Genomic DNA, 16,161 nt, shown 5'->3' on the forward strand with positions numbered 1-16,161 from the left:
TTTGAGAAAATGGTACATATTATTCTTTATATGTATTCCACTGTCGTTCCTTTTTTACATGCATTTTGTTTTTTATTTTCTAATTTACTTATTTATGCTGATATTTTGTCTCAATATTTCACAACAAATTCACTGCCGTTATTTTTCCATTTTAAAATATTTATCAGTATGCCTATGTCACAGATATTGTCAATATTTTGAAGATATCACGCTTTTATCACAAATTTATATATTGCATATAGTTTACACTTTTGTGTACGTTGACATCTTTTGAGATTTTATCATGAAAAACCAGATTATCCAAAATATTAACGATATCTCTCCTCATCGATATCTTCTCGAGAACGAGATCTACGATGATGATTTGGTTGGAGCATAGTTATGAACCTCGTTCTTGGAAAAAAAACTTTGTGAGGGAAAGTCTCGCAATATTTTCAAAAGTTCGGTTTTTCTCGAGAAAATATCAAAAAAATATCAGTACATAAAAATATAAAACATATATTCACGATATTTTCAAAATATTAGGCCGACATTTTTTATAATGATTTGGAGCGACAGGATGTACATTCGTATCACAATAATTAAACCGATACGTTACATTCGACTAGCCGATTGGCCATCCAATTCGACTCGGTCTCCTCCGAGCCCCGAATCTTCAAACGGGCCACTTCTATTTGGTCGATTGTGCGTAATGACGCCGTTTCATATACTTTGTGCCTAAGCCAACGCCTATAGCTCTTTCTATTGCAGCCCATATGTGGTCCCATCGATTCCGCCATAATGAAGAAAATCTAATGGTTGAGATCCTTGGTTCATCTCTGGTAATCCCTCCAACCACCACCAATCTCAAGTTTCTTTTGATGCCTTGTTCAGATGATGTGTTTCCCTCAAGACGCCCTTTTACCCATTAGTTTTTATGCAGTCTAGTGCTAGATTTTCTCTTTGATAAGCCTCTTGTGCTGATACCCATTTCAGTTTTTGGTTGCTTTATACTTGATTGCATGCCTTGAATGAAACTTGGTGTCTCAAAATGGTGTCATTTATAAGGCTTTTCGTGCTTGGGGCGTTTTGGGTTTATGATGGTGTTTGATGTTTTCTCATGGTTTTGTGGGGTGTCTTGTTATTTTGCAGGATTGCTCCAGTTGGTTTTGTACCTTTTGTTGTTTTGAACTTAATTATAGGGCTGAAATGAAACTTTGTATCTCAAAATTGTGTCATTTACAAGGCTTTTGGTGCTTGGGGTATTTTGTGTTTATGATAGTGTTTGATGTTTCTTGATTTTTTTTGTGGATTAGTCCTGTTATTTTGTAGAATTGCTCAAGTTGGTTTTGTACCTTCTGCTGTATTTTGAACTTGATTGTTGGCCTTAAATGGAACTTGGTATCTCAAAATTGTGTCATTTATAAGAATTTTGGTGCTTGGGGTATTTTGTGTTTATGATGGTGTTTGATGTTTTCTTATCGCTTTGTGGATCTTGCCCGAGTTGGTTTTGTACCTTTTGATTTTTTGAACTTGATTATAAGTCTTAAATGGATGGTATCTCAAAATTGTGTCATTTATAAGGATTTTGGTGCTTGGGTTATTTTGGGTTTATAATGATGTCTGATGTTCTGTTATGATTTTTGATTGCTCAAGTTGGTTTTGTTCCTTTTGCTGTTTTGAACTTGATTATGGGCCTTGAATGGAACTTGGTATCTCAAAAATGTGTCATTTATAAGGAATTTTGTGCTTGGGGTACTTTGTATTTGATGTTTTGTTATGGATTTTGTGGATCAGTGCTGTTATTTTGCAGGACTGCCCAAGTTGGCTTTGTACCTTTTGCCATAGTTGGCCCACCCAGTGACTCGGGCAAAAATCGTTTGGGGCTTTACTCGTGACTCGGCGAGTCAACTTGGATGACTCAATTTTTTTTAGTTTTATATATTTCTAAAATAAAATTTTTAAAAATAAAAATATTATTTTGCATTGTATTATTTCATATAATCATAAAACAAAATAATGCTGGTTTCATATATATATATGCAATGCTATTGAAATGAATCATAAGCCACCTTTGTACTGAAATACAAGCCTACAAAGAAAATAGATCAAAAGATCTTAACTTCAATGGAGATTGCATTTACTTATAACCTGGAGTTTGTAGGAGGGGGATTCACTTTAGTCCTGAATCCTGATCCATGGATGAAAAATACATGTTAGATATAGTACACTGATGACTGCTCCAACCTCATGAAGGCAACGTGATGCATAAAAAATTATGCCACTCCCCTTCACCACCTAAGAAGATGACTCATTCAATACCATTACGGTAAACAATCCTTCTTGTGGGGAAGAAACCCTACAATAAAACTGATTTTTTGCTGCATGTGGTCATGTTCATATATCTACAATTCACTTGAGAATGAACAAAGTCTTTGTCCATTGGGGAAAGTTGAGAACGTGAACTGTGGTGTAGGTTTCAGTTTAGATTAAATGTTTTCTTTTAGTCAATTTAAATGAAAGCATCCCTGGAAAACTACAAAAGAATATGTTCCAAAAAATCTTATTGTTTGAATTTAGATTAAGGTATGCAAACAACCTGAAACTGTAGCAGGTTCTACTGAAAAGCCTTTCATGTTTGACAGCAAAGAGTTGGAGGTTTCAAAGCTCTTCTCTGCAACTACGGTACAGGGAGGAGGAGGACGGGATGGGAAGGGGCTGGATGGAAGGCAAAATGTTGTTTTATGGAAACAAATCCGAGTAAGATGAGGAGGAATATCATCAGATGCTAGATTTCAGTTTAGATTAAATGTTTTCTTTTAGTCAATTTAAATGAAAGCATCCCTGGAAAACTACAAAAGAATATGTTCCAAAAAATCTTATTGTTTGAATTTAGATTAAGGTATGCAAACAACCTGAAACTGTAGCAGGTTCTACTGCAAAGCCTTTCATGTTTGACAGAAAAGAGTTGGAGGTTTCAAAGCTCTTCTCTGCAACTACGGTACAGGGAGGAGGAGGACGGGATGGGAAGGGGCTGGATGGAAGGCAAAATGTTGTTTTATGGAAACAAATCCGAGTAAGATGAGGAGGAATCTCATCAGATGCTAGATTTCCTTGTCAAAAAGATTTTCTGAAAACCAAAATTCAAAAGTTACCAAACTCGAACTCAGCCAAGTGAACTGGTTCAGACCAGGTCACAGCCGACTTTTAATGTAAAACACGTAAAACTAAGATCGAGACTCGGTTGGGGCCTCACTCAATCGAGTCAACAAGTTGGCTGGTTCAAACCGGCGAGTTTGCCAACCATGCCTTATGCTGCTTTGTACTTGATTGTAGGCCTCAAATGGAGCTTAGTATCTCAAGATCATGTCATTTATCACAATTTTTGGGTTTGGCATATTTTTGGGTTTATGATGGTGTTTTGATGTTTTGTTATGGTTTTTGTGGACCAGTCCTTTTATGTTATAGAACTGCTCAAGTGGTCTTAAATGATGTTGTAAACCTGATTATAGGTCTTAAATGAAACTTGGTATCTCAAAATTATGTCATTTATAAAGATTTTGGTGACGGGTATCTTGGGATTATGATGATGTTTAATGTTTTTTATGGTTTTGTGGATCTGACCTGTTATCTTTTCAGAATTGCTTAAGTTGGTTTTGTACCTTTTGCTGCTTTGAACTGGATTATAGGCCTTAAATGAAACTTGGTCTCTCAAAAATGTGAGATTGTGAGGCTTTTGGTATTTGGGGTATATTGGGCTTTTGATGGTGTTTGATGTTTTATTGTGGTTTTGTGGATTAGTCCTGTTATTTAGCTGAACTTCTTGAGTTGTTTTTGTATCTTTTGCTGTTTCGAACTTGATTATAGGCCTTAAATGAAACTTGGTATCTCAAAATTGTGCCACTGATAAGGCTTTTGGTACTTGGGGTATTTTTGGTTTATGACAAGGGTTGATGTTTTCTTATGATTTTGTGGATTAGTCATGTTATTTTGAAATGTTTCTTCCAGTTGGTTTTGTACCTTTGGAAAGCTCCATGGATTTTTAATGGTAGAAATGCCTTGTGCACCTGATATTCTTCTCTTTTTGGACTTGGTCACAGCTGAAGTGGATGTGTCAAACGGGTGTTCTGACTAGATTTTTAGTGTCATGGGAATTGTTGTCTTGGGTATTATGATGGCATTGATGCTATGTCAGACGGACACTTCACTTAGCATGTGTATCCCGTGTTGACAGGGCATGTAACTGCATGGACATAGTCAAACCAGTTTCACACAGTCAACATTGTGTCATTAATTTTATCTATTTTCTCTTATGATCTTATTTACTTGTTTGTATTCACCTATGTCACATGGGTGCGGGTGCTGGTACGGGTGCGGCGCAATTTCAAAAATTTTGGACATGGGGACTCGGCTATATATATGTATATATATTTTTAAAAATATATATAATAATAATAAGACTCGGTCAAAGTTGTGCCCATTAGGGGACACAACTATATATATATATATATATATATATAATTGATTTTTTTTTGTTTTTTACCCTAAAAAATGAACAAAAATAGACTCGGTCAAAGTTGATCGAGTCCAAAATGTGGACGGACTCGGCCTCAGTGAGTTGACCGAGTCCGACACTTGGTTGACCGTGTCTGAAGCCGCACCCGTGTCCGTGTCGATGCAGGTGCGTCAACCCCCTAGCCGAGTCCGTGTGACATAGGTATTCACTTGAGTTCTTTTTCTTTTAAAATTTATCAGTTACATTACATTTTGATTTCAATTTAGTTTCATTATTTGATGTTCCTAATTATAATGATTTAGAACTGTGGTTTATGCACACACACATCTATGTTTGTACGTCTGTGTCCCCAACAACAACAACAATAACAACAACTAGGCCTTCATCCCAAAACAATTGGGGTCGGCGATATGAACCAAAAAAGAAAATCATTCTGGGTCTTCCACATGAATCCTTCTCCTCCAATCATTTCTATCCAATGCCATGTCCTCGGTGAGGTTCAAAGCATTCATATCCTTTCCTATCATCTATATCCATGTCTTCCTAGGCCTACCCCGACCTCTTTTAACTAATATATTTTCCCATTTCTCCATCCTTCTAACTGGAGCATCATTAGGCCTTCGCCGAATATGTCCAAACCATCGTAAATGATTCTCTCTCATCTTATTTTCAATGGGTGCAATGCCTACCTTCTTAGGTATCTCCTCGTTCCGAATCTTATCTTTTATTGTATTTCCACGCATCCATCTAAGCATACGCATCTCAGCTACACTCATTTTTTGAATATAATGTCTCTTGGCAGCCCAACATTCCGTACCATATAGTAAAGCGGGCCTAATAGTCGTCCTATAAAACTTTCCCTTCAACCGCAATGGCATTCTACGATCGCACAACACTCCAGTTGCACTTTTCCATTTCATCCACCCAACCTTTATCCTATGATTTACATCTCCATATTCTAATTTTATAAAATTATTGTATTGTGCCAAGTGTATCCGCATTGTGTCTTGCTCCTGTCTCTGTATCCATGTGACATAGATGTTCTGGCCTTTTATATGAGTTATGTTGTTTTGCTGAATTGATCAAGCAGATTGTTTGCAAAATCTTCATGTGGTAGCTAATAACTGTAAAACATGGTGCTGTTAGTGACATGTTTCTCCTTGATCTGCGTTGGACAGTGGGACCTCTATATTTCCTTTGCATTTTGAGCTTGATTAGGCCTTCAGTTGAAGGTTGGCAACAGTAATATAGGTGTTTTATTGAGTTTTTTGCTGCCAGTTGTATCGGGGTTTCAGGTTTATGGTGGTACTGATGTTACTTTTGTATGGTTTGTGCATTAATCCTGTTGTTTTGTAGATTTTTTACACTGTGCCTGATTTACAGTTAGTATTCAATTGTTATTTGATGTGCCTCGATTCCCAGATTTCCTTATGAATTTAGGCTTGATTGTGGAGAATTTTGTGCCATTCTTTTTTCATTTTTTTCCTAAACAATTTATCTATGGTTTCTTTATGGATTTTGGATTTATAATGGTATTGATGCTGTGTTCACCAAGTATTACTCTTAAGTCTTAAATTATCCAATTTTTATTGAATGGTTTCTACTCCCGACAGAAGAGAGGACCCTACCTGGGGGCATCTCGTGATGCAACTAGTGCACTCAGTGTCACTCTCTCTCTCTCTGAAACTGAGAAGAGTTTAGTGTGATGATCCTATTGAAAATGGTTTGTGTTTAACATGTACTACTGTCTTTGGAAGGAAAATGCTTGTCCAGCTTGAACTACAACAAACACATCTGAAGAAATTCTCACCAGCTTCCTTTAGTTTTTGACAATTTTAGAGAAGTGCCTTTTGCTGAGATAAGGTCACGTTTGTGGACACAGACTAACTTCACAAGCAGTTCTAAGTGGCATTTAGAGATGTACTCCTATTTTTCTGCCATATGTTTGTTAGAGGCTATATGAATATGCTGAAGATATAATCTCTTGTACTTACTACTTATTCTGGGAAAACCCGTACTCTGGATTAATCAGTTATGAGGATGCACCTTGGGGAATATTATCTTATTCAAATAGTGATGCATTGTTTGCTATGAGTTATTTTTTACATGCACTGTACTGCAGATTGCCAGATCAGCCCTTTGTTTGATGTGTTGATTTCAAGGTGTCTTGATTTTCTTGCACCATGTTACTGCCTCGGTGAATCAGATTTCTCATAATGTTGATTGAACAATGCAGTGCTTTGTTCTCTTAAAATGTTACTCTCAATTAGTATGATGTGGCCAGAAAAGATCTTGGGATAAGAACTTGAGATAGACAAATCACAAAATTCTGTGGAATGCCTTGATCTAGCTAAATATTTGTGCACAGGATACTAGTTTCTCTTATTATTAACCACTGAACGCTGGATGGTTTTCTGGACCTATGCAGGCATGCTTCCACGCACATGCGCGCGCGCGCACACACACACACACACACACACACACACACACACACACACACATGAATGAAACCAGCACCATCTTATGAACCCGGTCCTTTTGTTTACTGATGAATGTTGAATCCTACAATTGGGTGCCTAATGATATGCTATCCATTTGTATAACATAGCATTCTCTCTCTAACCCATATTTTATGTATGGATTTTTTCAACCAAAGGCTAAAATCAAGATTCTGGATTGGGGCCTATTATGCTCTCTCTCTCTATCTCTCTGAAGTGTCATTTTTGTTTTCTCATCTGAAGCATCTAATTGGCATGTAGGTGGTTCTAACATGATGTCTGGCCTGATTGAGGGACTTCCTGATGCTGTTGCCCTTCATTGCCTTGCACGCATCCCCTTCCATCTCCATCCCCAAGTGCAGCTTGTCTGCCGCTCATGGAGAGCTGCCCTCCACAGCCCTGAGCTATTCAAGGCTAGGCTTGAGGTTGGTGCATCTGAGGAACTCCTCTGTGTGACTGCCTTTGAACCAGAGAACTTGTGGCAATTATATGACGCCCACCATGATGTTTGGATGACAATTCCACCTTTGCCATCAAAGATCAAGCATCTTACAAACTTTGGTGTTGTTTCTGTTGGTGGAAAATTGTTCGTGCTTGGTGGTAATAGCGACGCTGTGGATCCACTGACTGGGGATCATGATGGGATTTTCCCCACAAATGAGGTGTGGTCCTATGACCCAATTCTTCGGCAATGGACTTCACGTGCACCAATGTTAGTTGCCCGGGCCATGTTTGCGTGCTGTGTGTTGCATGAAGGGATAATTGTTGCTGGTGGCTTCACTGATTGCAGAAAATCCATCTCCAGGGCAGAGATATATGACCCTGAGAAGAATATATGGGAGCCAATAGCAGATCTTCAACACTCCCACAACTCAGCTTGCACTGGGGTGGTGATCTCAGAAAAGTTCCATGTGTTGCATAAGGGATTGTCAACAGTGCAGCTGCTGGACTACACAGAGAATCGTTGGGTGGTGGAGGACTATGGGTGGCTGCAGGGGCCAATGGCAATGGTTGGTGAGGAGCTGTATGTGTACAGCCATGGCATGATCATTCAACAGGCGAAACAGCAGAGGCCGAGGATGGTGGTCGCACCAGCAACCGATTTACAGAGCAGGATTGGGTTTGCAGTGATTGGACTAGGTGATGATTTGTATGTAATTGGGGGAGTGGACGGGCCGGGGCAATGGAACCTCCCAATCAAGTTGCTCTCTGATGTGGACGTCCTGGATGTGAGGAGTGAGAGGCCAACATGGAGGCAAGTATCTCCAATGACACAGTGCCACGGCACCATAGTTGGATGTACATTGCTCAGGATATGAGTATGTGGAGGGGGCTGCTTATGATTTTTTTTTCTAGTTTTTTTCTTACTGCTCTTTTTCCTTGACGAATTTGAAGCATGAGCTTGTGTTTCATCTGTGGCTGTATGTCATAGAGTTTGTGTTCCACAAGGGTGAGATTGTATATGTTGTCACATGTAGGGGGACAAATCACCATTTTGAGTGAGGGAATTGAAACAGGCATCAACTGCAGTTTTGATTACATAATATGTGGCCTGTTTGGATGAGAAAATGTGATATTGGCTGAAGCATTGGAAAATTGATGTGGAAATGCATGTTTTTTTAGAGTAGCATTATATTAGGAGGTAAAATGTGTAATCCTTGGCATGACATGGATGATCGCATGGGTGACTGTGTATGCATATGCATGTGTGCGAGTCTGGGTGCATTCGTGTGCAAATCTTATTTTAAATGCTTGAGATACCAAGAGATTATATGATATGCAAGTTATGCATCTGGCCTAGCATTATCATATGGATCGAGTATTCCACAAGAATGGAGTTGAGTTTGTATATTTCTTTCATTTGGCTCATTTCAAATATTATAGCTTAAATGCAACTTTATAGTCCAGATTCAATATAGCATCAACTTGCTGATGGGTGATAGAAAATGCACCTACTGTACTATTCTCTGGTCAACCAATGTAGCCTTCTATGCTAATGAGAAACAGTATGACATATCATTTATCATGGAATGACCGTGTGTATCCACTTGCTGGCTGTATTGCTCTTTGTATCCTGGGTCATGGTCACGTCGCTGGTGTCCATGATGATATTGTGAAAGAGGCAAAAGACCAAGATTATGCTGGGCAACTTGTGTTTTTCTGGTCTCCACATAACCTTATGAAGAATTCTCCAACTACCCTTTAAGTGCACCAAGACCCTCTCCGCGATTGACCTTGTAGGCTTGTGCTTAGCATTGAAATTCATCATTAGAGTGGATAGGTCCTTTCCTTCAAAGGGGGTGATGAGCCATGGAAGCAGTGGGTATGCTGCACTGCCAACAATGTACGACCTTATTTATGCTCCATTAGGCAACAGTTTGGCTGAACCATTCAGCCGTTCACCACTCTCGCAGAGTTTGAAAAATCCTGAACACTTCAGAAGCTGAGAAACTGCCATGTTTCCTGGCCAGCCAGTCACAATATCGAGAAATCTCATCTTGTCATCCACTACCACTTGCAGAAACATACTATAATTTCTCTCATGGTCACACCATTCTTCTGAAGTTTCAACTGCTGGAAGGGTCATGATGATGTGAGTAGCATCAATGGCACCACAACAATTTGGCATTCCAAAGGCCGCCTCGAAGCGGCCTTGCTTCTCTCTACTTTGTTGGCATCCAGCCACTGCAGATGGTGTTTTGCTCACTCCATGGACTCGATGAACCACCAAGTTACCTGAGAAACTATTGATTGTCCAACACCAAATGCTTCTCCCACAGATACTTGGGACTCGCCCGAAGCCAACCTCCTCAAAGCTATAGCCACCTGTTTCTCAACACTTAGAACCCTGCCTTCAATGTTTATGAGGCCAGATGGTAGCCTTAAGATGAGATCTTCCCTAACAAGGGAACATTGTGCAGGTTGCAGACCCGTTCAACATGGTCAGCACCACATCTTTTGATGTGGAGTACATACTAACCAAGGTCAAGTCAGCCGAGTTATCTTGCCCAATTTCTTGTTTTGAACAAGTTGCTTAGTACCTAATTTGGATGGCCCGTCTTCGGGCTATGATTTGCCACACAAACAATTAGGAATCAAAAAAATTGTATTAAAAGAATCAACCAGGTAACACTTCCTATGGAACTTATTTTGGATCAAACCTCATAACAGCTAATAAATAAATCATTTTGGAATGGAAACAACCTATACCTATCCGTGCCAATAAATAAATTATCTTGGAATGGAAACTACCTACACATATTCTTGTGAGCTCTGGATGCAGGAGCAACAAAAGGCTAATCACATTTGTGAAATTCAGGAAAAGGGTGCTTCCAAATTGATTCTGATAGCAAATCAAAGATCCTAGTTGGCCTCTGTCATTAAATGATAAGCAAACGATAGCATGTTATCCTTTAGGCCATATTGGTTACTGGGAGCATGTATATCTGAACCAAGTGATCTTACTCCATTAGATAATAGCCCTTATTCCATCCAACAAACCTGTTGAAAGTGTACCATCTTATGTTCAGACCAAAGATATTCAAAACATTTGCTCAAAAAGACCTCATCATGCCCAATTTAATCACCTTTCCAAAGACAAGGCAGCATTTTGAATCTTCCACTATTGATTCTGAAATGCCACCTCTAATTTTCTTGCATGGAAGACCTTAGGACTTGTGACATGAATCACTTATATGAAGAGTTAAAGTTTGTGAAGATATAGAAACCTGTTATCTCATAATCTCATATTAGAAGACATTAAGAAATAAGTTATGCGTCCATAAGGGCAAGAAGAAAGGACTGGAAATAGACCAAAGATTGGAGGTACCAGAAAAGATCCACTTGATATGCCGGGGGTGGTTTATACATTACAATACAATTTAATAGATTATGAAAATCCCCCAAATTGGTTCTACCTTGAATGCAAGGAAGAAATTGTAATGCTGTTAGCTGTTGCAGAAATGTTGCAGATGGATCCTAGACTTTAAAAAATTGTGCACATTCATCCTTGACTTCAATTATTGAATGTGAAAATAAGTGTTTCACAAGTTTTCTCTTTTAATGGAAATTTATAAACAATACACAGAAAGGTTGCCACTTGCTATGAACGGTGCAGTGAATTTTGCTAATTGCCACAGCTTATCAGATAAGCACAGCACCAGTAAAGAAGTTCCAAATTCAGAAAAAATAATGATGCTTTTAATCATATTTGAGATGCAGTTCATAATCATCCATCAAATAATTTAGCCATGACCAGTAGGGAAGTTCTATTTTCCCCTAGTGAATGATCATTTCATTTCTCACATATATGAAATAATTTAGCCAGCACTGAAAGGTCAAACTTGAAAGTATTTTCCCCTTATAATTAAATCCTTGATCATCTTCAAATTTACCAGCATGAATAATAGCTCCATTAATTCAACAAATTTATTTTGGTTTACTATAATATCAGTATCTCTGCGTCCTGGTTTTTCTCACCACTCATGATAGCTGAACAAGTTCTTTCCTCTGTTTGTAGACCTAGCCTTCCATGCTACAGCATGCCACCTTGGAGATTTACTGGTGCATTTGTCATTCTTCTTAATTGACATTGGTAGAATAGATCTTAAAACACATTCTTTGATATGATAAAACCACCTACTAGTGTTCACACAAAACATTAAGAAACAATTTTTTGATGGAATCATATCTTATTTACACTAAAAGAAGAATTTACCATTAGTAACCATCAGAAAAAACTGGTGTCAGAAATCCCGTTCCTTTACTAGTACTTAAGAAAAAGCGCCTATGGTTCCTCTTAATCCGTTGCGATCTTTATATGCAAAATCGAATCTTTTAACAAGAACAAAGGACAAAATTGAAATCCTTTCATACAGAAACCACAAGAGGAACTAAAAATCCTCCTCCTTTCATACCTTTACCAATTTTATATTTCAAAGTGGCCTGACCCTTTTGCACCAATGTCAGAGTTTATCCATTCAGATAGTCAGACCTCATAACATACATTTTCTAAAGAAGCACAAGGACATCAATGCATCAATGTTCAATGTGTTGCTAGAAGGAAATACAACTTGCATGTTATATGTTTTTTAGAGGACTTTCACATTCTACGCAGTTAAAAAAATTAGGCCAAAGAAAAATAAATGACATTTAAAGATCTAAAAAAAATAAAAAATACAATGTTGCATGTAGTTTTATGTATTTGTTAGTATATTTTTAAATATAGTTTTTTCTTTTAGTTAATTGACCCCAGGTGCTTGCATGGTGCCCACTCTTTGTCTAAGTGCTGGGCTAATGCCTAGCTAACCTAGTGCGGTTTTAACAACGCAACTCCTATTTAGTGCCTTTGCATGGCAGAGTTGCAAGTGACACTAAGACATAATCATAATCATGATTTACTAAAGCTTGATGCTAGCACACCATCCTGCATGAAATGAAACCACGAATAATAAAACCAAGGTTGCCAGACTAGGAAGCGGAAGCAGGAAACGATCCAGGAAGCGGAAGCAAGAAGCAATGCATTTTAAAATGTATATGAAGCAGGAAGCAGGAAGCAGGAAGCAAGGAATTAAAAAAACGATATAAGAATTAAATGAAAATAGAAATGAAACACAAATAAAAACTAAAATAAAAGTGACTATTCTTAAATTTCATGATTTTTGGTGTAAAAAATAAATTTTTAACAAAATCTAAAAATGATGACTGCAAATTTAGAGAAAACACATGGAAGTGAGTGAGAAGCATGAGAAAACACATAAAAAAACATGAAAAGTAGAGTGAGAAAATATATAAGAATATATGAAGCGTGTGGAAAGCATAGGAGAAGCGTGGGAGAATCAAGATTCCCATCAAGTTTCGGAAGCGAGGAGTATTGAGCTTCTGAAGCGAGTTTATAAGAAGCTTCCAGTAACTCTGATTAAAACACTTATGCTAATATAGACATTGTAGACTTTGTAGCATCTCAATCACCGAAGTTTTTTCTCTGTCATCCAATTAGTGAGTACCTAACTGATCCAAATCTGAATTGAATATGGAGTCATGGACCAACTTTCTTGAACTTGAAAATGAAATTTGAGGAACATTTCTGAAATCTACCAGTATCACTTATGTACTTTCCATTCTGAGCAGAAATCTATCCAAGAATGCAGATAGATAAGATTTATCAACCTCACCAACGTCATAAGGAGGAAGAACTGCGTACATAATTATGCATTGAATATGCATTTCTGCACCATGAACAATTGTAAAGTCCTCATCAAATCATAGAAGCACCCAACCATTGTATATTCTACAACAGCTCACGACCCACAGCAGACGATATAGAACAGCAAGAGTACCCATAGAAAAGCCCACATAACCAGGCAACGGAGCAGCGTTTCTTCCAAACTCCCTCAAATTGATGTAAATTGTTGTTGTTTCTCATAATTGAAAAGAATTATTAGTAATAACTTTCAATCTCACGCACTCGCCAACTTCAAAATGCAATCTTAGAATTGAATTTCAAGTAATTTGCGATGGAAACTCAAATTTTTCCAATAATTAGCGTTATAAAAATGAACAAACAACCTCTTACATTCATATTCCAGCTCATTCTTACTCTTGAAATCGAACGATCAAGAATTTATTTTCAAACAAAAAATTCACAACCCAATATCGCGTTCGCCACGAAAGAACATATCCCATCTCAATCCAATCAAAAGATAAACGAAACATATCGAACACCCACAAATTTTACTCTCGTTCTTTTGATTCAATGCACACATTATTCCCAAAAAAAAGGCCTAATTCTCCAAAGCCATCATTCACAATCGTCCAAACTTGAGCTTTGTTCATTAGCACGTAAAATTTTCAGCAACAGATATAAGGATTCAACAAGAGATAAACGATAACAAATTATTGGTCGCTAAGAAAGAAAAAAATCGGTACCTGATGAAGACATTTTGAGTGCGAATGCTTGCCACCAATCGGTTTCTGAGACCTTCCCCTCCGCAGTGAGGCTGACACTTCCGCATCTCGAAGAGGTTTGGAGCTTCTTCTTCTTCTTCTACACGGGAGCCATTGGAGAGAGAGAGAGAGAGAGAGAGAGAGAGAGAGAGAGGGATTTACAAAGGCGCACTCGATTTCTTACTCGTCATGCAGAGAAAGACTCGGTTTTGAAGACCGAATCGGTAGATGTCACAAATCCCCCTTTCGGAAAATCTCGCAATTTTTTGAAAAGTTTGGTTTTACTTGGAAAATTCTTGAGAAATCATAGGTATGTATGAAATTATAAAGATATCAATGTTTACGAGGGTAAATAAAATATAAATAATATAAAAATAAAAATATCGCAGAATTATTTTATCGTTCATGACCGATTCGGTAAATAAAAATAGTTCAGTATTTTTTAAAATTATTGTATATTTTTGGCTATTTTACAAAAGAGAAATATTTCTTGACCGATTTGCCCTTTGAAAAAGAAGCCATGATATTAGCTGTCGTTTCGGCTCGACAACAGGTTGGGTTACCTGAGCCTAGTTTTCGAAAGAAGGCCCAACCCAAACCGATCTAGAGTTGGGTAAGGTCAGCCCACAAGCTACCCGTGGGCTTTTATATAATGTGTAGGTTTCATACTGTCCATGTCCCAAACCGCCTTAGACCCTTTTAAAAAATAGGCTTGCATGTGTTTTTTGCTTAATTCAAACCTATAAATGTGTTTATCATTATTTATTTATTAAGAATCATGCTTTAGACCAAATCAATTTAACAAGAATTCTTGGTTTTTAGTTAATCAAGTTTTTGGTGTAATATGAAATGTTAATCTTTTTATTGAGCTAAAAACACATCCAATCATGAAAAATGTTTAAACTAGTGCATATTTTTCTACTAAATAAAGCATAGAGATCACATACTTAAGTTTAAATTAAGTAAAAAAACATGTGCAAATATGTTTTTTAAAAGAGTCTAGGATGGTTTGAAGATAAATGGTCTGAAAATTACACATCACTATATATAAGGTCATGTACGCGATTCAAAAAATAGATCCATCTTCGATTACATTTATTTTTTGCATTTGATAATTTTTTGTTAAAAGAAACCATGAGTTCCAAGGAAATGAATGAATAATGTTATAATATACCATGACTTGCAACCTAATCTAACCCTATCCAAATTAGGCCCATGAGCTTTGTATTAGACTCGGGCCTATGCCCAACTCAATTGGTCAACATGTTGGGCTTGATCAAGCCCGTCCACTGAACGGTCAGGCGGCCAAGGCCTGCTCATTGTCCAGCCCTAGCTGCCATATTTGTATTTATATTACTTATAAAGGAGCAATGAGGGCATTAGGGAGCAAAAAGTGTGCTGTAACAATTCTTTTTGCTAAGGAGAATGGTTTGGGTAGAAAGTAATTTACTAAATTTTTTATTATTTTTTTGTTTTTAATAAGAGTACTCACATCGATCTATATTTTGTTAAATGACAAAAGAGTGTTGGTGATTATTTATTGTCATTTATTAAATTACTTGTGGTATAAACATATTTTAATAAAGAAAAATTAAGAAAACTACTAATATGGGATTTTGGGGACGTGTTAGGGAAAGAGAAATTAGGGAAGCTATTTACATGGGATCTTATGAGATAGAGAAATTAGGAAAGCTACATAATGATGAGAGAGATTCCAATATCCGACTGGTCAGGACATATTGTACATAAATGGACAGTTATATTCAATCACCACCACACATCTCACCTTGAGAACAGTGAAAGTGGGGCCCTGGCACATCTCCATCAAGCGTGACATGCGGTGGGGATTGAATGTAATCAAAGAACCCGTTATATACAATATGACCTGATCTCTCATATTGACGTCTCTTATGCCCAATTCAGAGGAATGAGCCGATTTATTTGGCTGTTCTGGATTGGAACCGTTCATCCCTACTAAAGGTGGCCGCTTCTTAGAAAAACTAAAAGAAAAAAAATTAAACCACTTGTGATACTGCACTAGGTATGAGTCATGACCCTTTTTATTTTTCCTGTTTTTCTGCATTTGGCAACTGGACCGCATGTTCAAGTCCTTGTGCATCAGTCAACCCAGTCACTATACAAATTGGCAAACAAAAGCTTAGTAAAGCCAACCTATACAATCCCAAGATCCACAATGAATATCAAAAGCTGCAATACTCAAAC

The 16,161-nt window shown here is 37.5% G+C and overlaps 1 protein-coding gene and 1 pseudogene across 2 annotated transcripts; one reads left to right on the top strand and one right to left on the bottom strand.

Moving 5' to 3' along the window:
• The first annotated feature begins 722 nt into the window (after window positions 1-722).
• On the top strand, window positions 723-8,562 carry LOC149831688 (F-box/kelch-repeat protein SKIP30-like). 2 transcript variants are annotated; one of them, XM_090012172.1, is made up of 2 exons: window positions 723-821; window positions 7,255-8,562. In XM_090012172.1, the coding sequence occupies exon 2, from the start codon at window positions 7,266-7,268 to the stop codon at window positions 8,310-8,312; it is 1,047 nt and encodes a 348-aa protein (XP_089868298.1). In that variant the 5' UTR covers window positions 723-821; window positions 7,255-7,265; the 3' UTR covers window positions 8,313-8,562. The 2 variants fall into 2 exon arrangements, with proteins under 2 accessions (XP_089868298.1, XP_089868297.1); XM_090012171.1 differs by lacking the exon at window positions 723-821 and adding an exon at window positions 2,826-3,055.
• A 454-nt stretch (window positions 8,563-9,016) lies between these two features.
• On the bottom strand, window positions 9,017-9,900 carry LOC149831689 (protein ANTAGONIST OF LIKE HETEROCHROMATIN PROTEIN 1 pseudogene; annotated as a pseudogene).
• Between the last annotated feature and the right edge of the window lie 6,261 nt (window positions 9,901-16,161).

Source organism: Nuphar pumila, chromosome 7 (assembly GCF_984573655.1).
Source record: "Nuphar pumila chromosome 7, dmNupPumi1.hap1.1, whole genome shotgun sequence".
Lineage (NCBI taxonomy): Eukaryota > Viridiplantae > Streptophyta > Magnoliopsida > Nymphaeales > Nymphaeaceae > Nuphar > Nuphar pumila.